This window comes from Anas platyrhynchos, chromosome Z (genome assembly GCF_047663525.1).
Source record: "Anas platyrhynchos isolate ZD024472 breed Pekin duck chromosome Z, IASCAAS_PekinDuck_T2T, whole genome shotgun sequence".
Classification (NCBI taxonomy): Eukaryota; Metazoa; Chordata; class Aves; order Anseriformes; family Anatidae; genus Anas; species Anas platyrhynchos.
Genome location: NC_092621.1, coordinates 11,767,934 through 11,791,925, shown reverse-complemented (window position 1 = coordinate 11,791,925; position 23,992 = coordinate 11,767,934). Strand labels below are relative to the sequence as shown.

Below are 23,992 nucleotides of genomic sequence, written 5' to 3'. Positions count from 1 at the left end.
CCTTTTAAGTGCTCTGGACAGAATTGTTGGAAAGGTACAGCAGATGTTTGTATTTCAGCCCTTGCTACTTATCTCAAACTGTAACTGATTCTTTGATGGAGACAAGTGCGTGTAAGGAACAAGGCAGCCATTGTTCTGTGCATGTCAGAGGTGGCCATCCAAAGCTGAATCGAGTCCAAGAAACCACCCAAAGTATTTTCATTAGTAAAATCACAGGGGCAAATTTTGCAGGTGTTGTTCTAACACATAGAAGAGAAAAACAAAGAAAAAAAAATCTCCACAAGTTTAAGTGATTATGATAGCATCACTTTAATCCAAACCAACATGATTCCCCTTCTAATTCAGTTCAGTTAGTTTCACAGTCTATTGTATACCCAGCTATGCCCAGCTATGATCTATAAATATAGAAATTGGCTACCTAAAGTAAGTATTTTTTTCCACTGTAGCCTGGGCAGAAGAAAGTGGACAATAATGATATTTCTCCTTGAACAACCACAACAAATTTGATCTTTACTTTTTAGGCAAGGGAAAGGAAAGATAGCTTTTACTCTGTGAAAATCCAACACTTCTGAGCAGTAAACTTACAGAGAGCCCAGATCAAGTCAGTGGTGTCTGGCAAGTTGGCTTCTGTCAGGAGAGGTGCCTGAAGACTGGAGGATAACCAATGTCACTCCGGTCTTCAAGAAGGGCAGGAAGGAGGATCCAGGAAACTACAAGCCAGTCAGTCTCACCTCTGTCCCTGGAAAGGTATTGGAGCAGCTTGTTCTGGAGGCCATCTCCAAGCAATTGGAAGAGAAGAATGTTATGAGGAGTAGTCAGCATGGATTCACCATGGGGAAGTCGTGCTTGACCAACTTTGTCACCTTGTATGATGGCATCACCATCATAGGTATAGGGTAGGTGGGGGGAGACGGTGGATGTCATCTACCTTGACTTTAGCAAGGCTTTTGATACTGTCTCCCATGACATCCTACTAGCTAAGCTGAGAAAGTGTGGGATAGAGGAATGGACAGTAAGGTGGGTTGAGAACTGGCTGACTGGCCGAGCTCAGAGGGTGGTGATCGGCGGTGCAGAGTCTGGTTGGAGGCCTGTGACTAGCGGTGTTCCACAGGGGTCGGTGCTGGGTCTGGTCTTGTTCTACATCTTCATCAACGACCTTAATGAGGGAATAGTGTCTGCCCTCAGCAAGTACACCGCTGACACAAAGCTGGGAGGAGTGGCTCAAACACCAGAAGGCTGTGCTGCCATTCAGCGAGACCTGGACTGGCTGGAGAGATGGGCAGGAAGAAACCAAATGAGGTTTAACAAGAGCAAGTGTAGAGTCCTGCACCTGGGAAGGAATAACCACATGTATCAGTACAGGCTGCGGGACGACCTGCTGGAGAGGAGCTCTGAGGAGAAGGACCTGGGGGTCCTGGTGGACGACAGGTTGACCATGAGCCAGCACTGTGCCCTTGTGGCCAAGAGGGCCAATGGGATCCTGCATGCATTAAAAGGATTGTGGCCAGCAGGTCAAGGGAGGTGATCCTCCCCCTCTACTCTGCCCTGGTCAGGCCTCACCTGGAGTACTGTGTCCAGTTCTGGGCTCTCTGCTACAAAGAAGACAGAGATCTCCTGGAAAGAGTCCAGCGGAGGGCCACAAAGATGATACGGGCCCGGAGCATCTTCCTTATGAGGAAAGGCTTAGAGACCTGGGTCTGTTCAGCCCTCAGAAGAGAAGACTGAGAGGGGATCTCCTCAGTGTGTATAAATACTTGAGGTGTGGGGGATAGAGGGATCTGGCCAACCTCTTTTCAGTGTTTTGTGGGGACAGGACAAGGAGCAATGGCCACAAGATGGAGCACAGAAAGTTCCGCACCAACATGTGAAAGAACTTCTTCATGGTGAGGGTGACGGAGCACTGGGACAGGCTGCCCAGGGAGGTTGAGGAGTCTCCTTCTCTGGAGATATTCAAGGCCCGTTTGGACGCCTACCTGGGCAGCCTGCTCTAGGGAACCTGCTCTGGCAGGGGGGTTGGACCTGATGATCTTTCGAGGTCCCTTCCATTCTATGGGGTCCCTGCAATTCTGTGATTCTGTGATTTCTGTGAAGATAAAGAGTGTTTACTGCAAAATGATCGAATTCCATTATTTTGTCCTTTTTGGTAATTCTGCTTTTTCTTGTAGTTCAGTAGATGACAAATTACTTGAATAGGCAGCACTTTCCAATAGCAGAACCACCCTGATCATTTTCAAGAGATAAAATATATTGAACTTCTGAACTTTGATAGTGGTTGAGTTTATACTTGGATTACATTTAAGAGTTTTATCGAGAATCCCCATATAAATAAATAAAGTTTAAACTTAAATGACCAGCACTGATTAAAATCCCTGTTTTACAGCTCTTGTTAACTGTTTTCAACAGCACCGCAGGACAACTTCACAGAAGAGCGTTGTATTACTCACAGATTTTCAGTAAACCCAGAAAAGCACTGGCTCTTGCTTGCATGTGGTACAGAAAGACATCTGCACCACATCAATAACCATACTATACAATCAGTGCACTTTTTCATTTGTGGATTTATGAGTAATGCCATACTCTAATTGCCCTCGAGGCCTAACCCTCTTATTTCCACTTGTGACCTGGGTTACGATCAGCCAGTCCGTCATTTCACATTTCCTCCTTGTCTTTCAGTGAAGCTTGCAAGCATTGCACTGCTTCTGAGTGTTTGTCCACATTGCCTGGCTGCATGTTTGGCGCTGCTTCAATGCCGCGCAATGTCTTCTGTAGTGCAACACAGAGACGAACCACATGCCAATTTTGTGGTGAGAATTCAGTGAGTCATGTCCAAATGGGTGTTCTTGGCTTTTATTGGCAGCTAATTACCTTTAAAGTCGATGCTAACAATTGAAACTCAGCTGGTTCTTTTTAATAAGGCTGTGTTAACAAATGAACCTATGTTTTCTGCTTGGCCTCTGAACTCTTACACCCTTACTTTTTCTGCTCCTTGCTGTCAGTATAATTACAGAGGCTACAGCTTGCAGATGTTGGATTGAGATTTAGTTATAGATAATTATCTGTGCTTAATAAGAAGACTGAATCCTCCTCAATCCAGTTTTAGAATTAAATATCATGTAAATACAGCATACTTTCATAATTATTAATCAGAACCATTTAAAAATCACTCCAAATTAAATGTTGCCCAAAGTGAATATGAAAGGACTGTTTCCTGTTACCTAGGGTGATTTTTTTCTGTGAAGCATGTGAAGTGCTTCGAGTAAAGTATGGTAGGAGACAGATAGGAATCACTGTGCCTAGCAGACTCTGGTGCAGGTCCTGGAGAACTGCCAGTGCCACGATGTCTCAGGAGGAGGCAGAAGAATCTGTCCAGTTTTCCTCTGGGTTATACAAAGAAAACAAAAGGACCAGGACTTCGCAATGTTGATTTTGTTACCTCCATTCATCACAGTCTGGAGCAGCTGGGGTCCCCCAAAATTCTCACCCAAAGCAAGTGCCTTCATGCTGGTAAAGCTGTGTATGTGCCACAGGGTACAGGGTTGGGGAGGGATAAAAGCTGAGCTGAAGAGGGTAGACAGTGCAGATGTATCTTGCTAATAAGCAAGTTGCAATGGGATAGTGAACACACCAGGCAGATTAAATCTTCGTTTTAAGCTATTAACATTTTGCTGCTAGTATGACAGCTTGTAGGAGCATCAGTCTTCTAAAACTTGTACTGTGCATCTGGTTAATCCAAGCACATTTTCATGTGCCCTTTCCTCACAGACAGATGTTTCCTGTTCTCAAACCCCAGTTTGAAGGGCTAAAATAAAAACGAAGTTGCCAGAATTTTGAGGATGGGGAGATAAGGCAATGAATTTCCTTAACCACTAAGAGACATCCTTAATCTCTTGAGGAATGGCCAAGCTTTTCCAGCTGAATTTAGAAAAAGAACAAAAACAACAAAATAAAAGCATGGTAGATGCCCATCCTGAAAATGTGAGCCCAAACTTCTAATGTTCAGCTAAAATTATAAGCAACTGAAAACGATGTCAGTGTATATATATAATTGCCATACATAATGACATCATGTAAAGGGCAATATCAGGTGGGATTACTGATAGGTGGGGATAACAACACTATAAAGGCTAAGAATTTTTATTGCTACATTTCTTGAAAACTATGGACCTTTTTTGTAGTCATGTCTTTTTTTAGCTTTCCTTCATTTTGGAAACAAAAGGCATAGGTGTGGCAAAATGACTGCAGCAGCTGCAGACACACCTTAACTGCAGAAGTACAGGTAATTATTTTTTCATGAATATTAGTCATATGACAGGAAAGAAAAAAGCGCTTTGTAATAAGCCCTAAAGCAACTGCTTCCATGTGGCAGTGGTAGGAACACCAAAAATAAATTAGCTTCCAATAGAAATACAATTTTGTGCACAAAGTTCTCTCTTATTCTGAAACATTTCAGAAGATGATTTTCTCTGTTCCTTATAGAATTCGCAGTGCTTCTTCCTGCAGTTAAGACAATAACCTTTGTGAGACACTTTGTGAGTTATTAGAAACTGAAAAATGCTATATACAAGTTGTGAAAATTTTAATGGTGTCATAGAAAAGAAACAAGTGCTCTCCTATTTTAAAATTAACATCAGTCTTTCCGAACTAGGCCTGTATTTCATTGACAATGTGTCACACATTTCAGCACATTCATTACTAAGGTGGGGAGTTTATTGTTCGTACAGACTAGGGCATACCTTGGAAAGGGAACGTGGAGTATAATTTCACACACATTGTCTTGATGGGCTGCTACTGTAAAATAGAGTTATTCTCACAACTTTTCAAGCAATCTACCTTCTATCTTAAGCTTTCTTTTAGATAAAATATGTCAGGGCTGATTTATCCCTGCCATAGATTGGTGGATTGACCTGAAAAGGAAGGGGAGAAGAAATGAAGTGTCTGCAAGTGCATTATGGATGGGCTAATGAGACATGTCTAGTTTAAGGTCATTACAGTTGCTCCTGCATGGAAGGGCAGTGCTTCAGAGAGTCTCTGAAGTCTATGGATGCAAATGAAGTTATGGATCCAGTCCTTTTGCTATAATTACATGGGAAACAGAAGTAAGACAATTGTAAGACACACTTGACCATGATTTATACAATATCAATCCCAAGGTATTATTTTGGGCCATCCAGAAGTTGCTGTAACTCATACCAGTTGCCAGTAAGATAATTTTGATAAATCAGGGTATGTCCCTAACACATGTATAAGAAACACACAGTCACAACTCTGTTGTAGTTCTTATACTGGGCTGGAGCCTACTAAGCCACTTCTGAGGAGGATTTTTCTGGGAGCCATGGCAGCTCTCATTTTGCCTCAAATGTTCTATTTCTGCAAAGATTTCCTGATTTGTTGTTTTTCACCATATTATCTCACATTCAATATTACCTTGAAGATGGGAGGAAACACAGCAAGTACTGATTGGGTTATACTGGGATATATCTCTATATATAGATAGATAGATAGGGCTGGGTTTTAGCCCCATAATTTATATATTTTAGGAGTACCTGCTTTCACTGTGCTCCCTGGGAACATGAGCAAAATTTATGACTAATGGTGGGGTGTCAGTCTTTTTTCATCCTAGGATTTGCTTTTGCACACTCAAGCAGCACATCTCTCATCCAGATGAATTTCAGTGCACTTTTGAGGACCAGTGGGAAAGGAAGGATAGGTGCAGCACTGTGTCACCAGCAGTACGGGATAAACACAATGTGACTTTAGCAGTGGTAGCGATGATCAGTGGTGTAGTGGAGGGATGACCTTGGGATCACCCTCAACCTCTGGTATGTCATGGTTTGCCTTCCCAAATTTTGTTTTCCTCAGTCATAAAATAAAAGAATATTCTTCTGCCCACCTTACCTTACTTTGTGCTGTGAAGTAGAAGCTGTTGACAGCACCAGTAACTAGTTCTACAAAGTGTTATTACTATACATATGCTTACATTTTTGGTGTGTAATTTTGTCATTTTGTAGTTCTTGTATACAGATCTACACAGAAGTTGGTGTCAATTAAAAGACAGAACAAATAAATATGACTCCTTTTTATTTTTTAGCATCAGGTTTGTTCATCTTGATTTTTTATGCTGCAAGACTTTTACCTAAAGGCTGTGGTGCATTTTCACGTAACTATATAAAGGTAAGACCACAAAATGCAAAAAAGAGACACACAGATCCTACATGTAGCAATAAGAAATCCATTGTGTGTGTTCCAAAATACAGATTCCTTGAAATAACAAGAATAGGTTTCTAGAAAAATAAGGAAAGAATTTGAAAGTCTAAATGGCACGATATATTTGCAGTACAGATGACACTAAAATATTTCATCTTTTCAGCCTCTAGGGGGGACTATGTTTTCAGCGAACCTGTCTGTGAAGGATTTTCTTAATCTGCAGCAGGCAGTTCAGACTGTTGCTAATGCTAGTTGGAGCGAGTCAAGTGATTCTTGATTTGTGTATGAGTTATTTCTGTAGGGAAAATAGTCTATGTCCGTAATGCCTTTAGTCCTAAAGGGCTAGTCTGAAGTCTCCGCTCTTGCTGCAGTCCACGGGCATTCTGCCTGCTACTGATTCACGACTGCAGGATTTGTTCCTATTAAAAAGCATTTATGTAGCTGAAAAAAAAAAAAAGAATAACGTTGGTGGAGAAATGTTGGATTTATAGCTATGGAAAGTACTGTAAGTGAACTAATGATGAGGTGGATTAAGTGACATTTTGAATTGGGATTAACGAGGAAATTCTCATGCATAACTTTTTGGCTCAGAAAAATAAATCACAGGCTGGGATTCTTCTTTATAAATTGCGTAAGGTGATGGGGAACGACTGAAACGTTCGTGACACTTGGGGCCTGCAGAAACATTGTGACTAAGGTTGAATGCAATTGCTCATGCAAGACAGGACCACATACCGTGGGCCAAATCTTTTTCCAAAAGCACTGAAATCAATCGACACTACTACTGCTAAATAGTACTGGCTCAATGCTTTTTTTCCCCCCTTACACTGGCCGTGCTTCTCCCACTTTTATTCATTCCCAGCAGTACTTTTACCTCACAAGGAGCAGCCAGTGTGAAGGGTGGCAGCCTTGTGATTTATGGGCTTACTATCTCTTCCATCATGTTTACACAGCTTACACTCAAATAAGACAGCCAGAAGAGTATGGAGCACACACGTAAAATGAAAAAGATATTCTGTTGGGGGAAAGGAGGGAATCAAAAGAGATCCTTCCAGATTTTGGTGCTGTAAACACATCTGTAGGGTCACCATAAAGCAGTGACTACAAAGGTCAGCATTTCAAAATGTGTCTTAAGAAAATGTTTTTGCAAGCTTTGTGGTGAAGATGGCTGGCATGTTGTATATTGTAACATTCTGCTTAATCTCCAGTATGTTATATGGAGTCATTTACAACAAAAAATGCCTGACATAACTTACGGTACAGGAACACACAAAACGAGCTTCACCAGGGTGGGTGTTTATGTAATTTTCAAGAACACTCTGAAGTTCAATTCAGTAATCAAACAAAACTACATTAGAGGCACATTTCTCAGGAAAGCTACCAATCTTCACATTTGTGACCTTTTTTTGTTTTTTAAATTTTACTGAGCTCCATCAGATACATGCTCCTAAAAAAAAAAAAAAAAAAAAAAAAAAAAAAAAAAAAAGATATTTTTTAATGATTATTTCTGTGTATTGTATTATCTGGTGTTTTCATTCCACTTCCCAGTTGCAGTTGCATAAGCACTTACAGCTTTCTTTTCTTTTTAATCAAGGAACCTTAAAGGTGAGCAGCTGGTCACCCCAGGAGCCCTGGTTTCCCATTCATGGGCTGCACAGTGATGGCAGCAACAACTGTAAGTTTACACATACTGCCCTGACAACGACCTCTGTGCTGAACTAAACAAACCCCTTCTGTAAAGTGAGGAGCCGTTCACTCACCTTCCCAGCGCAAACCTGGCACTCGCTGAGTGATCAGAAAGCATCAAACCGCGCAGCCCTGGCTCCGGGTTTGAGGATGCGTACATAGAAAAATGTACAGAGAGACATCCTTTAGGATTTTGCTGTTGAAAAGCATCAGGTGTCCAAAAGCCTCTTTCACAAAAGACTTTGCATGCCTCACGCTTACATTGTTCCTTATTCCAGAACAGGAGTGTCCATTTTAAACGGACCGTGACAAAATATGATGCCTAGCAGCTTTACGATCGGTGAGGAGAGCTGAACGGGGATGCGTTTGATGTGCTCTGATCGGGCAGTGCTGTCAAGATAATCAAAAAAGTTAGTTTCCTTTTTTCTTTTTTCCCTCTGAAAAAACAATCTCAGAGCAACACTTGTCACCGGGGGAAATCTGCACTGCTTGTGGCACGAGCCACCGTGGGTGGGAAGGGACTCAAAACCGTGCCTGGGCTCTCGGGGGAGGGGGGGGGCGGGGGGGAGGGGGGCACAGAAAGACCCCGAAGGGATGCAGGGAACAGCGGAGTGTGGGGTGGGGACACCCCAAAAGCTTCTCCCCTGTAGCAACCCCATCCATTCCCCTGCCCGCTGGGACCCACCCCTCGGTGAAAAGAGCCTCCCAGCGGCGAGCCCCCCCTGCACCTCGCACCCCCAAACCACCGCGGGGGTCCCGTGAAGGGTCTGCCCTACATCCCGGCCCCGTGTGCTCCCCACAGCCCGTCCCGGGGGCGAGGTGCGGGGCCCGGGGGGGTGGCGGCGGGCGGGGCCGGGGGGGCGGCGGGGCCGGCTCCTCCCTGCGCACAAACCCGGCGGCGCCGAGCCGGGCGTGCGGAGAAGCCGCGTTACTTAAGCGGGGAAGGGAGCAGCGGGGCAGGCAGCCCCGGCGAGGGGGAGGGAGGTGGATGGGAGAAAAAAATTAAAAGGAAAAAAAAAAAAAATTGATAATAATAAAAGGGGAGAGCAGGCGAGGTGAAGCACGAATACTTTGAGGAAATGAGATGCTCCGTCCGTGACCCGCAGGCTGGGGCAGGTTGTTAGTCTCGCCACACACCTGAGAAATAAAGCACGACCGAACAAGGGCCAGGGGGTTGCGAGGGGGAGAGGAGAGGAGGGGAGGGTGGTGGCGAAAACTTTGCCGGAGTTGGGGTCGCCGCGGGGGGCGGGCGCGATGCCGCCCTGGCTGCTCGGCAGCCTCTGCTGCGTGCTGGCGGCGCTGGGCGGCGGCCCCGCGGAGGCGGCAGCGGACGAGGAGGAGGAGGAGAAGCTGATCCGGGTGCTGGTGCTGCTGCCGCAGGACGACGCCTACCTCTTCTCGCTGGGGCGGGTGCGGCCGGCCATCGAGTACGCGGTGCGGAGCCTGCGGGAGAGGAGCGGCGGCGGCGGCGGTGGCAGCGGGGGGCTCGGGCTGCCGCCCGGCTACGCCTTCCAGCTCACCTACGAGGACTCGGCGTGCGGCAACCGCGCCCTCTTCAGCCTGGTGGACATGGTGGCCCTGCAACGCCGCCGCCCCGACCTGCTGCTGGGGCCGGTGTGCGAGTACGCGGCGGCGCCGGTGGCGCGGCTGGCGGCCCATTGGGATGTGCCCATGCTGTCAGCCGGGGCGCTGGCGGCCGGCTTTGGGGTCAAGGGTGGCGAGTATTCGCACCTCACCCGTGTCGCCCCAGCCTACGCCAAGATGGGCGAGATGCTGCTGGCCCTCTTCCGCCACCACCAGTGGAGCCGCGCCACGCTGCTCTACAGCGACAGCAACCCCGAGCGCAGCTGCTACTTCACCATGGAAGGCGTCCATGTGGTCTTCCAGGAGGAGGCCTTCCACATGGCAGTGCACAGCTTCGACGAGACCAGCCGGCACCTCGACGTTGATGAAGTGGTCCGCGCACTGCAGGCCGGCGAGAGGGGTGAGTGGTGGTTGCGTGAGGCTGGGGGTGGGTTTGAGGGCTGTGTGATGCCTTGCCGGTGTGTTTTTTGGGGGGGATTGGGGTTGGGGATGGGTCACCAAGGGTCGTCTGGGAAGGGGTTGCATGAAGGATGCGTTGTGGACTGGGATCTGTGGTGGGGAAGCTTGGCCATGAGCATCCTGGGGCTGGGTGTGCACCAGAGTGGGGCCATCGGTAAGGCTTTGCCCCATGCAGGTCAATTAGCACTTTGCATCCCACAGCAGGGATGGAGGATCGCCCTCCAGGACTGCGCTGGGATGGTTTTGTGGCATGGTAAGAAATGAGCCTTCTGCTGGCAGTCCAGATTACCAGCACAGCCAAAATTGCCCACATCTGCCCACATTTGCCCAGCGAGTCTGTTGCTCATTCTGAGATACTTTTTTAAAGTGACTCTGGAAAGGTTTAAAGGCTGAGCAAATATGTGTTTTTTTTTTTCTCTCACCCCGCTGTATTTTGCTGTGGGGAGCCTTTTCCCCACTCCTGCAGTTAGAAGCCCCCTCGGTTAGTTCATAAATAACAAACCCACTTGGGGCTAGCTCTTGTTTCAGGGGATGTGTGAGTGCTAAACCTGTGAGCGTGTGCAGTAATATTGCCACCAACTGCTAGCAAAACACCGTGCAGATAAATGGCTTGTAAAACCTGCTGGAAAGTCACCCCTGTGCCGGATGAACCGGCTTTGCATCAGGAAGCAGTAAAATGCTCCAAGTACTTTGGGGCATATGAATTTGTAGTTAGATGTACTTGAAAGTGAGATCTTGTCAAATGATGTGTGGATACATGGACTCATCAAAAAGGTATTTTCTGCTAGAGGCTTTCACCAACTGTGGATTTCCGTAGTAAGTTATTGTAAGAAGGGAAGAGATGTATTCCAGAAGTCGACTGCAGGATCAACTCAAAGAAAGTCCTCAGGTGTTTTTCAACAGAGGCATAGATGTGAAAAATACTTTGCACAGCTTTTACATCCCCAGTTGCAGAATGCTAAGGTGGTAACAAAATGAAAACAGATAAAAGCTCACGCTGCATGGGACTGGCACAAATCACATTGCCATGCTGTAGGCTGCGGTGCTTTGACCGAGCAGTATTGTGCTGGTGCTGCAGTTACACTGCTGTGAAATCCTTAACCTGTGAGGTAACTGGGGTCTAACAATGTATGTATCCCTAATTCTCACTTTGTGGAAACACCGAAGCAGGTGCTTAAAATAGAGCCGTCCTAGTTAGTACCATTAGTGGAAATATGCTGAATGGAGAGAAAGAAATGTAGAAGTGCTAGGGGAAACAGCTATGTATGGAAAGATGCTTTTCTGGTTTTTTAATCAGCCTAACTTTTGTGCATGTGCTTGGCTTTCCCGATGCAAAGAATATAAGTGTGATTGTGGCGAGAACATATGAGTGTTTGCCCCCAGCCAAAGGGAGTTGTGAATGTGCTGTGGGAATGTGACTGATAGCTAAGGGCAACCCCCACTGTTCAGACCATGCTGACAGCCAAGGAAGAGAGGCTTGATTTCAGCCCAGGCTCAAATGCTTTGTTGAGCTGGGACCTTTGGTCTTGCCTTGTTCTGTGACTTGCAAACGAGTGAATAAAAGCAGCCTTCTGTGCCCAGTGGGGTCCCTTCACTCCATCTCACCTCCTAATTTGTCCTCTGGTTCATGCTGCTACTGCAAAATGCAGCAAGTGAGGCCCTTCTGCCTCCAGTGCTGTGTTTCTGGCTTTAAAGACTGACTGCACAGCTTGCCTTGCACGTCTCTCAGGGTCTGAGGGGTGGTCCTGCTGTTTACAACATCTTGCAGGCTGTCAAAATATTTTAAATGTCGTCTATCATGTGAAGAACACACGATGTGCCTTTGCTTACCAGATTAGGGCTTCGTTTCTTCTTGGGATTCTTAGGAAGGTGTCCCATGGGGCAGCAGGGCTGGTAAATAAGGTGACACTGTCCAAAGCACTTCATTTTTGTTTGCTTGGTTTTCTCAGCAGCTTTTAAGGGCTCCTGCCCTGCGCCCTTTCCATTTTCACTGCTGCTGGGGGTTGCACCTGAATGACGGGGATTTCTTGACCCGCCCTGAGTAAGAACAAGCTTTAGAATGGATATGGGCTATTTGCTCAAGACCCTTCCAGGGCTGAGAAAGAAGTTGCACCATCAGTGGGCCCGTGGGGGGCCCAGGCTCTGTGCCTTATTCCCAGGGCAGAGGCTGGCCCCGTGGGTTAGGTTGTGTCAGGCTCAGGGATTGCATTGGGTTTTTGGGGTGCCAACAGGCAGGGGCACACCCAGCCACCCACTGTGTTTGCCAGCAGGTGCCTGTCCAGGCACTGGAATGAGTTCAGATGTCTCAGAGTCATAACAAAATCATGAGGAAAAATACGATGATAAAAGTTAACTGCTTGTCTTTACTGAATGTCATTAGTAGCTCAAACTCACTTGCGGGCTCGGTCCCCCATGCTGTAGACTTGATGCTGTAGGCTCAGGTTAGCCACAATGGCCACAAACCCAGCACTGTGCTGAAACATGTTCTGCACGAGCATAGTCCGAGGTACTCACTTTGCTAAGAACTTACTCCTCTAACTGGAATTAAACTAAGTATTTGCAGGGTGAGTCAATAAATGCAGAATATTAGTATTAAAATGACCGTGTTCTGTGTGTATTGTGCTGGAGGGAGACCGCTTTATATCTGTGTGTATACAATAGCAAGGCATAGATGCTGATTAAATAAACGTTAATTTAGATATCTGAAAGATTGTGAGAGACTTGCCCTTAGCTTATTTGCTTAAAAATCTTGAAATATATAATCTTTGCTCTCCTGCTGGGTTAAAAACCACATCCAGATAGTTAATATTACTTCCCTTACATTCCTTTAGAGGCTTACAAAATATGACTTAACATATTTTAAAATAGTTTTTTTCCCCCACTCTTTCTTATTCCATTTGCTCAAGATCTTTTACTAGTGCTGTGGGAGTCTCTTTGATTCCATCTACAGATTACAGTTTTATGATAGATGTGAATTATAAAGGCAAAGTCAAGGGGGAGTTCGGAGGGCAGCAAGGAAACATTTCAGAAGGAAATCTCTCACCTACACTGAAATTAGGAACAGCGAGACAAATTCATTCCTGATGTGTGTCTGGAAAAGATTTGATCCAAATTTTATTGTAAGAAATTCTTTCTTCTTTTCCTCCATGCTAATACACCTCACAATAGTCATGAAATATGCTTTGCTCTGCTGCTCTGGAAATTGTTACGTTGCTCTGCTGTAATCAGTAGGACAGAGCTGTGCATGGTATCACTCTCCTGGAGCATGGGGATGTACCGAACGTGATTCAGCCCTGTGGTGCATCTGGAATTTTACGCCTGTCATGGCACCCAGTCAGAAAAGCGATGGGAGAAGATTCATTGTCTGAGAAGAAAGGCCAAACGGGCCAAATTTTCATTTCTTATAATAGCAAACACTTCTAACCAGAAAAGCTGAATGTGGTTTTGATTCAGTTTTATTGTTGGGGTGAAAACATTTGCATTCGTTATTGTAGTTTTTGAGCCCTGCTATGCGTGACGGCATTCTTGGAAATGTGCATGCCGTTGGTTTCAGATCATCGTCCCAACAAGTTCTCTTATGACCTTGCTATAGGGTATAGCCACAAAGCATGCACTGACACAATACTTTGCAGTATTCTGTTGTCAGTAGCTTCATGCTGATAGTTCTGTGAATGCATATAAAAGTTTATGGCATAACATGCTTAGGGTAGGAGGTGTCTCCCCGTTGCTGAAGACCTCGCCAGAATTTCTGCTTTCTTTTTGCAGGAAGAATGTGTGAGAGGGGTATAGTTTCCCCTTCCCAGCAGGTTGGGGAAGTGATTTCTCAATCAGCATCATTAATCTAATAAAGAAAAACACTTTAGGGGTATGTTGATGTATGAAGAGATCGAGGACAGACCAGCCCGCTGGAGTAGAGGTGTTTGGGCAGTGCTGGGCTGGGTGGAGAGCAGTCCTCTGCTCTAATTTCTCAAGCTCCGGCTGCAAAATCTTTCAGGGTGGGACACAGTGAATTTAGCTTGAATGCTCAGGTGCTGGGCAGGGTTGCCTAAATGTCTTCTTACCCCTGAAGATCACTGGCAGCCCTTTGGGCACCTGATAACACTACGTAAGGTTGTGACTGAATCGTCTCCATGCCCATCTCTGTTCCTTCCAGGCAGAAAGGGAGCTGGGGACTGGTGGTGACATCCAAGAGGTTTGTCACAGCTTTTCTCCCATGGGCTTGTGGCAGTGGGGATCACAGCACCTGCACGGAGCACACCTGTGGGGGCTTGTAGGCACCCTGTTCAGCTTCTGATCTGTCCTAAACGAGGCTCTGTGGTATTTAATCTTGTAACCACATTTAATCTTCACACCCAAAAAGCAACACTCATTTTTCCATTTGTAGCTGGCTGAACATTGTGTCCTATCAAAGGTGTTTGCAAAGGCTCATTATATAGTTGTTGGAGATAGTTGTGTCCTGGACAGATTTGTACCATTGTCCCTAGAAGCTGTCTTGGGATGAATCAGCTGCAGTGAATCTTGCAGCAAATCAGCTGCAGAGATGCTGCTATATGGTAACTGTAGAGAGGCAATGAATTCTATACTTGATACCCAAATTTTGTGTAGCTGAAGTGTAGGTAAGATGAATCTACCCCCAAATATTTCAATAGAATGGAAATCAAAATGGTAATATCCCTGTATCATCTCAATTCTCCACCTTCAGATCATCCTATGCACCACTTGAAGTATAACTGTGGTTTGTGGTAGCAATCAGTTCTACCAATACATGAAGTTGAGGAAACTTGAGGCTAGAACTTAACGCATGTTGCAGGAGTAAGGAAAAAAAGATCACGTATAGGCTCTGTAATTATATTCAGAGGAGACAGGAGTAAAAAGTCAATCTGTGTTTGGTACCTGTCTTCTGTGAGCGGTTTGGGAAATCAGCTTTCGTTGTTGTTTGCGCTGTCACATTTGTTGCAACATTGGGAGGACAGCTCGGGTCATTGTCTTTGGCAGCATTCATGATTAACAATCTGTTCCATAAAGTTCTTGAACTGTTCCTTATCTGTGTTTTCCATTTTCTTCCACCAGTTGTAATCATGTGTGCCAGCGGTGACACAATCAGGAACATCATGTTGGCTGCTCATCGGCATGGAATGACCAATGGGGACTACGCTTTCTTCAATATTGAACTCTTCAACAGCTCGTCATATGGTAATGTTTTTCCTGCCCAAGTATGTTGCAAAGTCTTCTGTAAACCCAGTAATATTTTTAGATTTCTTAGTCTCAAAATACGCTGTTCTGAATTCCAGAATACACTGCTGTCTCCCCATCATTGCGATTACCTTCCACTTAGGTTATGACACTGCAGGAAATAAAAGGGACCTGGCAGCTCTTGTTGCCACTGAGTGGATCATGGGATACCAAATAATGGTTTTAAACTAAAGTGGGTAGATTTAGCTTAGACATTAGGAGGAAATTCTTCACTCAGAGGTGGTGAGGCCCTGGCACAGGCTGCCCAGAGGAGCCGTGGCTGCCCCATCTCCGGCAGTGCTCAAGGCCAGGCTGGATGGGGCTTTGGACAAACTGGGCTGGTGGGAGGTGTCCCTGCCCATGGCAGGGGGTTGGAACTGGGTGGTCTTTAAGGTCCCTTTCATCCCAAACCTAAGAAATCCACTATAGGTGTTAGTTACTTGTAGGGGGAGCAGCACTGGACAGGCATGTTAGCATCCCAGCGTTGGCACCCCATGCTGCAGCGTGTGCGCGCTCAGCTCCAGCCTGGTGACCACCAGATCTCAGAGCAGGGGCACTCCTGGCTGTGGTCCTGGTGGGCTGTGGTCCATGAGCCACCTGAGAGGAGGCAGGAGCTGTAGGCAGCTGCAAGGCCTGGGTCTCCAGAAGTCACCAAATAAACCAGTCAAGCTTCTGAACTTCAGCTTTTGATTGCAAACTGTATATGCAAAACTGTCCAGCACTGTTCTATTTAAGGGAAAGCACAGACAGTCCAAATGTACTAGATTAGGGTTTATTGAGTGGCTGATTTCACCCCAAGTAAATACGATAAGATTTGTCAAGTTAAAACCTAACTTAAAAATGTAAGTTGAATACGTTTGCTTTTTGAAATATACCTATGTTTAGTTACATCTGATGCTGTGGCAGTTCATGGTAGGGGCTAAATCTACTCTCAGCTGGTATAACTGTCTCAGTTAAATTGAAGGTGAAGCAGTGGGTTTACTGACAGAGTTTTACAGACTGAAGCGGGAGAAATCCTGCCTGGGAACTAGGTTTAGCTGAAGTTGCCAAAGTAGATTTTGAATGGAGCAGCCTCTTTTGCAGGTGCATAAAAAATAGTTACCCCCACAGCAGGCTGCCTTAACTAACCCAGTACGATAACAAATTATTTTCAAATTGAAAACCAAGTGGGAGTTGAGAAAGAAGGAAAATTTTTCTTTCAAGCCTCAAAAAGCTGATGAACAAAAATGACTGAATTCACAAAAGGATGATATATTTTGTTTAATGAATCATTTAATTGCAAGTTAAATTCTTTTACATAAACTGTTATCCATCTACCGCCTCTGAGATTATTTTACAATAAACAGTGCTGTTTGTTGAAAAGCTCTATAATGAGCACATGTAACTGTTTAAATTCAAAGATACAGATAGGTACAGAAGTAAAGATACCCATACATGTGTCTAAGTTAGCTGAAGAAGTGCCAAGTTCTTCCAGCTAATAAGGAAATTACTTAAATAACTGAAAGATAAAACTGCAGAGCACAATCAAAGCCAATGGCTCAAATCAAGGTTTTCTGTTTGCTGACTGAAATTCAGTGTGACTTCATCCCCGGTAGCATAAGTGAAGCCATTTGGCGTTGCAGCCCTAATCGGGACCATGCAAAAAGCTGAATCCATATCGGCAGTCACATAACTCTGAAGTTTCAGCCCATTCATAGACCATGGGAGCTTTGCAGACATGATTTTACTTGTGCCTAGAAACCACTGATCAAATAACCCCTCTGGCTGCCGTTGGTGCTTTGTTACCACTGCACTGCTGCTGCATTTCATCTCACAGAGTAAAAATGCATCAAAAGTGATTCATCTGGCCCCAAGTACAAGTCTGCTCGTGAGCTGGGCACCCTTTGGGGTCACAAGAGAGAATTAGGCACCCCCAAACAGTGATTCACCTCATCCTTAGGTGTCTGAAATGGCCCAGGTGAATTATTCCCTAAAACTGATGGTTTCCTTGCCTTGGCTGAAGTGAGCAGGGTCGGTGGCTGGGCTGCAGAGAAGGGGAAACACAGGAGCTGGCTGGGACAGGTGATTCCTATAGTCCTCTTTGAGCAGGTGATGCTCCTGTAAGACCAGGAGATAGGCTGCTACATTTATGTGAAGGCTTTTGCATTTCAGAACAGTGCTTGCTAGGAGGCAGCATTTTAAGCCCCCAGATCAGCATCCTGCCCCCAGGGAACCCTGGCAGTGTGGCCAGTGCAGTTGCATGGGGGTCTCAGCATGATCCTGCTTTGTATGGCAGGTAGCACAGCCTGCCTGTAGCTTTTCCAAGAGATAAATGACAACTGTCTGCCTCCTGTCTGTGTTGTTAGAAAGTGCATTTTCCTGATGTTTATAAGTAGCAATTCTTTTAAAACAATTTTTCTGTTCTGTGCTTTTTTTTGTGGATGTTTCCCACGAGGATCAAAATGACTGTTAGAAACTGACTTCTGTGCAGGTGGTCATCACATGTGGAAAGCAAACATAAAAGAGAAATGCAGAGAAATTCCACCTAAATTCCTTGTTCAGAGTGCTGGGAGATACAAGAATTATAAGAGGCACAAAAACTAAAAGTGGCTGTGATAAACAAATTGGCACTTTCCCTTCAAATTCAGATGACCGTATTGCAGTTTGTTGTTGCCCTCTGTTCTGAATATTTTTAATTTTTCAGAAGAGTAGACATATTAAATGCCAAGGCAGCAATAATTGCAGAAAAGTGCTGTGGCAAGACTACATCCCACAAAATAATCCATGAAGGAATTTAAATATGGAAATTATTCTAGGAACTCTGTTATGCAAGTGTAGCTTCCCTGTTCCCTGTCAGTATTTTTAAAAATAAATATGTATAATGTCTAGGACAGAAACTTACTCAAATTCCACCAGCACTATCTTTTTTTTTCTTTTGTAATCCCACTCTTTTTAGCCATCTGCTCCTGTAAATGCAAGACATAGCAAACTCCTCCATGTAACAATCGCTGCAGTACATCTTAAATGCTGTACCTCTGAAAAGCAGGTATGCAGCTGGGCTGAGGCTTTTCAGCTTCAAGACTCCAGTAGAGCTTTTCTGTATCTTCCCATTGTTATTTATTTATTTATTTATTTATTTATTTATTTATTTCTCTAAAAAGGACAGAGTGCAGGCATGGAACAATAGCAGACATTGCTACCTCTGAGGGCAAAATCATGCTGCACGATGCTACTTGCTGTCTGGTGTTTCCACCAAGCCTGATGAATGGATTCCTGGTATAACTGATTTTAACCAGCTAAACTTCGGGTTTGGAAATATATCTCTAAACCAAGGCAGACCAATCTAGACCTTCCTGTGCCTCCTTCCTTGTGTTGAGGGTACCGGGAGCTGATATCAACAAGAGGAAAGACTTGCTCTTCTGAGAAGTACAGGTCCTTCAATGCTTCCTCTGTACTCTCTGAGGAAGGAGAGCAATTTTTCAATTGAATATTTTTTTTCTTTAAAAAAAAATAATAAATGAGGAGGACCTGGAGAGTCTTGTTCATGCATTTGCTCTTCCACAGGCACCCAGTGCAGCCTGTAGTGCTGTGCAAGCAGCACTGAGAGTTTCGTGCCTGAACTCTGTTGCCATTAGTATCTTTGCTTCCAAAGCAGTCACTTTTCTTGGTCCAAACAGCACCATGGTCCTCTAACCATGCAGAGCAAACATATCCACTGTCATTTCAGGGTCCTGTGTGCCTTCCAGTCACACGTGGGAGCTTGGTATTAGTTTTTGTCATGGCTCATTTAGCCATGGCAGGGAATTCCTTGCTGTTCCAAAAATAAAATGACTATCTAGCTTTTAATTATTTGTTGGTATTTAAAAGCACATTGCTTAGGGCTATTGTTGTTCTCTGTAGGTCTCTCTTGTTTATTGTTTATGGAAAATAGCACAAAATCTGATCTAGGGTAACCTTTCCATTGATGTCCTGAAGCTATGGATCAGGATCTCAGGACCTGCTAGCGTCAGTGCCTGTTAGGCAGAAGGATTTCTCTGTTAACTAACAGCCTGTCAGCTGTCCTGCTTCTTAAATTCTGATTACTTTACTGGTGGTCTGAGTTAAATCATGCCCCTTCTGTGACACAAACCATGTAAATACAGCATAGGTGTAGAATCCCATTTATTTGTAAGTGTTTCTTTTCCATTAAGAGCAGGGCTGGTCTGGCAGCCACTGCACACATGGTTTTCTCCTCGACCGCAGTGGGAGAGCTGTGGGAGAAGTAGCTACACCATCTGCCTCCCATTCAGGGTGATGATCATACTATTGACTTTACTGGTGCCTTTCTGACTGCCCAGGACCGAAGAGTGCTGCCAATGGGATGATATGAAATAAAAACTCTGTGGTCAGGTCCTCCCTCACTTGTTGTAACTTAAATATCTGTGTGTTCAGGATCTGGCTTGTTTTTTCGCTCTGAGATGTCTTCTCATGCTTAGACTTCAGCCCACCCTTTAAAAATAAGCAAGCACAGCATGGGAGTAAAGTTGTCTTTCTGTTTGCACATTTACTTCCCACCAGCTGTTCCTCACTGCCTGGTTTCCATCTCTTTCTGGAGCAGGTTCTGTTCTCCCTCGTACTGTGCCATCTCCTCACAGTGCAGGAGAGGGGACTTTTGGGTTGAAAAAGGAAGGTGGTGCTGTAGTGGCACCTAATTTGGAGTTCGAAATAAGCTTTTTTTTTTTTTTTTTTTTCACTTAGGAAATGGCTCTTGGAGGAGAGGAGACAAACATGACCTTGAAGCAAAGAAGGCATACTCATACCTCCAAACCATCACTCTGCTGAGGACCGTGAAGCCTGAGTTTGAGAAATTTTCCCTGGAGGTGAAAAGTTCTGTTCAGAAGCAAGGTCTGCATGAGGATGATTATGTAAGTATTTAACAACAGGCTTCAGGTATTAACATCTTTTTAAAAAACACTCTCCAAATTAAAGCAAAAGTGAGCCCTCCTCAGGACAGAAACACCCAGGTTCAGTTGTAAAAACCCACTCTTGTCTATACAATCTGTTTTTTCCTTTTTTTTTTTTTTGGGGGGGGGGGGGTAAAGCAAATAGAAAGTACAAGAGGTATGTTTAGGTCTGTGCACCATCATCCAAGTACTTCCCTGACTGTCAGCCCTTCCCTATGATAGGGTGTAAGCCTTCCAAATACACTAAGAAAGAGAAGGTGCTTGAAGAGAGTTTGATCCATTTTAGCCATAGGATATGAGGGCTGTAATACAAAGAGTTCCATAGGAATAATGACTGTCAGGGGAAGAACTTAAATCTCTCGCAGTCAAGAGCGTGAGACAAAACTTTCCTTTTTGCCTACAAAGAGAGGAATACTGAACCAGTGAAGACAAGAAATTTTGGCTTCATAGACTAAGGCAGTATATTATGTTGTTTTTCAAGCAAATTCAGGTGTTGCAGTGAAATAGACCATGAAATAAGATGCTCCAGCAAGGCTAAATTGGCTTGAAAGATATTACCTTAGCTGAAAGAAAAAAAAGAAAAGAAAAGTGAGTCATTCGGAGCATCTCCTTTAATTTCCTAAAGAAAGATTTGGGGAAATTTATGCCCTAAACTCAAGTAAGCAACCCAAACCTCTCATTTGATTGCTCCCACTTAGGCACTTACCTCAGCTCCTTACTTTAAGCTTTGTCTCCACCACATGGAGGTATCATCTTCTAGTTCAAAGCAAAAACATGGCTATATTTTATTTAAATATTCTAATTAGAGTGTAATGCTGAGTCATGTTGGTGACTTGTATTTTTATTCTGGAGCTTTGCCTTGAGTTGAAAGAGAAACTCTAACTGGCACAGTCAAGGTGCTGCTCTCTGAAGAACCTGCTAAATGAGTTTTGAACAAGGCATGGGACTAATTTGTGTTGTTCTACCCTTTCCCTCTATGTGCCCTTTTGCCGATATCACTTAACAAGACATGTACCTTGATAAACTACTGCCTTTTCTTGGTTCTTGGCTGGGGAGAAGTGCAAATATGAGTAGCAAAGATCCAGGTACACCCCCAGAGAGTTTCAGTCTTAGGGTTTTGAGGGATTTTTAGTCCAGGCAATGCGATGTTTTCACAGATGAGAGAAGTCTTAACCTGTGGAGAGTTCAGGATGCCTTCTGCCCAGCTCCTGGGTGTTGGTCTGTGTTTGGGAGGACAATCTGGAGCAGGGAGTGGGGAAGATTTGCTGTCCTTAAGCATGGGGACCCACTGCAAACCATACACCAGTTTAGCATAGATAAGGACACTGGACAAATATAAACACTGTTATGGTCAAGCAGAAGTACATCCATGAGAAAGTAAATCCCCCAGTGCCACTGGGTGGAGATTTTTCAGGTGTTTTTTTTGTTTGTTTGTTTGTTTGTTTTTTGAGGATACTTCTTGAATGCCCATGTACTTGCTGCCAGAAGTCCTTTTTCCTCAGTTCATGGTTCCTTTTGCAATCAGATGACTGTGCTGGTGGTGCTCTTGGCTGTCCCAGGGCAGCTGCCGGGGAGCCTGGCTCCCTACTGTCTCATTCTCAGCCTTTTTCTGTCTGGCTCTGTGGGCTGCCTGCCCGTATATCCTCTTCCCACCTGGAATCCAGAGTCTTTTGCATTGTTCCAAGCACTCCAGTGCTCTTCACCCTTTGCCAGGGCCAGGCAGTGGCATGGGGCTACTGCCACTGACTCTTCTTTTCTTCCTGCTCTTCCCATCCCATCTGGCTTTCTGTACACATTCCAACCCATTCTCACTGGGGCAAAAGGAGGACTCATGATCTATCTATCTGCAGTTTCTTCTTGTCTGAAATAGCAGTTCTTGACTTGCCAGAAGCTCACGGGGTAGGCTGTAGGTATCTGGGGCCCCCATGTAGGAGCTTCATATCTTGGCTAGAAGGAAAAGAGGTTTGGTTTCAAGCACAGAATGTCCTAATATTATATGGATACTTAATGTGTATAGATCTCAGCAGATCCTCCCATACTTGCTTTTTTTAGAGCTTCGTAACATAGAGGGAAAATAAAACTTGTTTAAGAGGGCTAGACTTGGGCTGGGTGTAGCGAAAACATTAGGTGTGATACTTTATTAACAGTATGTGAATTTTATCAGACTTTGGAACTTCGGATGCAAAAGCATTTATGATGAATTTTGCGTTTCCCCAGTATGGTCAGTGAGAAGGAGATGGTTCTTATTCCCTTAACTGATTGTCTTACTGCCATGTTGAGAAGACAAACATTTCAGTGAAGTCTTCACGCTTAAGAAAAAAACTGATGGGGGGAAATAAAAAGCCAAACTGAGGACTAGTTCCTTCCTCTCAGAAAGATATGTGAATAGTGGACACCTCGTTAACAGTACTTGTTCTGGCAGCATGGGAGGAAAGTGGCAATATTAGCCTCAAAGCATGCTGTCCAGGGCTGTTTTCTCCAAGGGAAACTCACTGGGGAGAGGTCATTCAGCTGAGTGGGCTGGGAAGTGACAGAGACAGATTTTCTCTGCTGGATTCTGCTCCTAAAAACAAAACCTATGGGGAAAGACAGTCTGTGGTACAGTCTATCTCAAGTCCTATCAGCGGGTGTTGAAATATAATCCTCATCCTTTTCTGCAAGCTGTATCCCAAGAGAACAAATTCAGACAAATCTGGATTTGAAGCATTTAGCATTTCTGCTTCTCTGTGTGGATTTTTGCAGTGTTATGGGAAAATGGGGCCCTGGGTCTATGGCCTAAATTATCTCACAGTGACCCTAGCTCAAACAAGAGTAGTTAGCGCTGCCATTTTGTCCTGGCTTCTTGCCAGCATTAATCCTAAAGGCATTATTATCTACCAAAAAAGAATATCATAAAAATGGAAAATAACCAGATGACAGAAAGAAAGATAAGGGAGACAGAAAGGGCAAAGTCCTAAAACAGCAGCTGTCAAATTGCCGGACTGGAGAACACATGTGGCCCTTGGAGGACTATCAGGTCAAAGACTGCTGGTCATCCTCATCTCCAGCTGTGAAATCACACAGGAAGAAGTGGAAAAAAAAAAGTCAGGAAATGTATTCTGGATACATCTTTCCCATGTCAGAAATTGCTGTAATTTTTTGCAGGGATGTTACACTGTGATGACGGGGAAGGTAGAATAACGTGTACCTTGTAAGTGAGCAGGAAAGTGTGGAAAAAGCAATTTCTCTGACTTGCCAAGAAATCTCTGTTGTGAAGTAAAAAGCTTCATTAAACCTTCTAGCTAAACAGCAGTGAAATTTAAGAGATGCAGAGAGTGTCTGAGCAGGCATCTTACTTGTATTTAGGTAGGCAGTAATTGCAGAGGAGGGGACTAAAAACGTTGATGTTCACTGTCTGCAACATCCCATTGCATGATTTTTTTCAACAATCATCATGTTGTTCCTTAGAAAGCCTGACCATTTTATTTACTTCTTGGAGTCTGTCTTCTCTGATAAAATAGCTAAAGGTAGATATTTTTTTCCAAAAATCCATTCGGATTTGGGGTTCTGGCATAGGGACAAAAGGTTTTAACATTGTTACACAAACTGTAACATTTGTTCACTTCTCTAATGCTAACATGTTGCCAAGGTATTAACAGCAGCATATCTTGGTCTTTATAATGCAATTGAGACCCTTGGTTTAGTAGCAAAATATGGGACAAATTCCACATGCAGACCTATAACCTAGGTCAGGCAGCAATGGTAATTGCATGCTTTTACTCGACAGAGGAATTTGAAACTGTCTCTGAATTGGTGTGTGTGTAACTCCCAACAGATGCTCTAGTTAAAAATGTTTATGAATAAATAGCGTTTCAGTTAAAGTATATGCATAAGCCATTTTTATTAAATAATGCCGAACACTTAAT

The 23,992-nt window shown here is 44.4% G+C and overlaps 1 protein-coding gene and 1 long non-coding RNA gene across 4 annotated transcripts in view; one reads left to right on the top strand and one right to left on the bottom strand.

Annotated features, from left to right (window-relative positions):
* Positions 1-392: 392 nt before the first annotated feature.
* Positions 393-9,415, bottom strand: LOC106019219 (uncharacterized). 2 transcript variants are annotated; one of them, XR_003492794.3, is made up of 4 exons: positions 9,283-9,415; positions 7,965-8,280; positions 7,461-7,651; positions 393-6,645 (listed from the first exon to the last, which is right to left on the bottom strand). It is a non-coding gene; the product is annotated as an uncharacterized lncRNA (long non-coding RNA). The 2 variants fall into 2 exon arrangements; XR_003492795.3 differs by lacking the exon at positions 7,461-7,651.
* NPR3 (natriuretic peptide receptor 3) overlaps positions 8,796-23,992 on the top strand; it is a 47,288-nt gene continuing 32,091 nt past the window's right edge. For both annotated transcript variants that reach the window (XM_038170511.2, XM_038170509.2), the window contains exons 1-3: positions 8,796-9,874; positions 15,004-15,126; positions 19,882-20,048. In XM_038170511.2, coding sequence (XP_038026439.1) covers positions 9,145-9,874; positions 15,004-15,126; positions 19,882-20,048 — 1,020 coding nt within the window. In that variant the 5' untranslated portion in view covers positions 8,796-9,144. The remainder of the gene's footprint in view (positions 9,875-15,003; positions 15,127-19,881; positions 20,049-23,992) is intronic.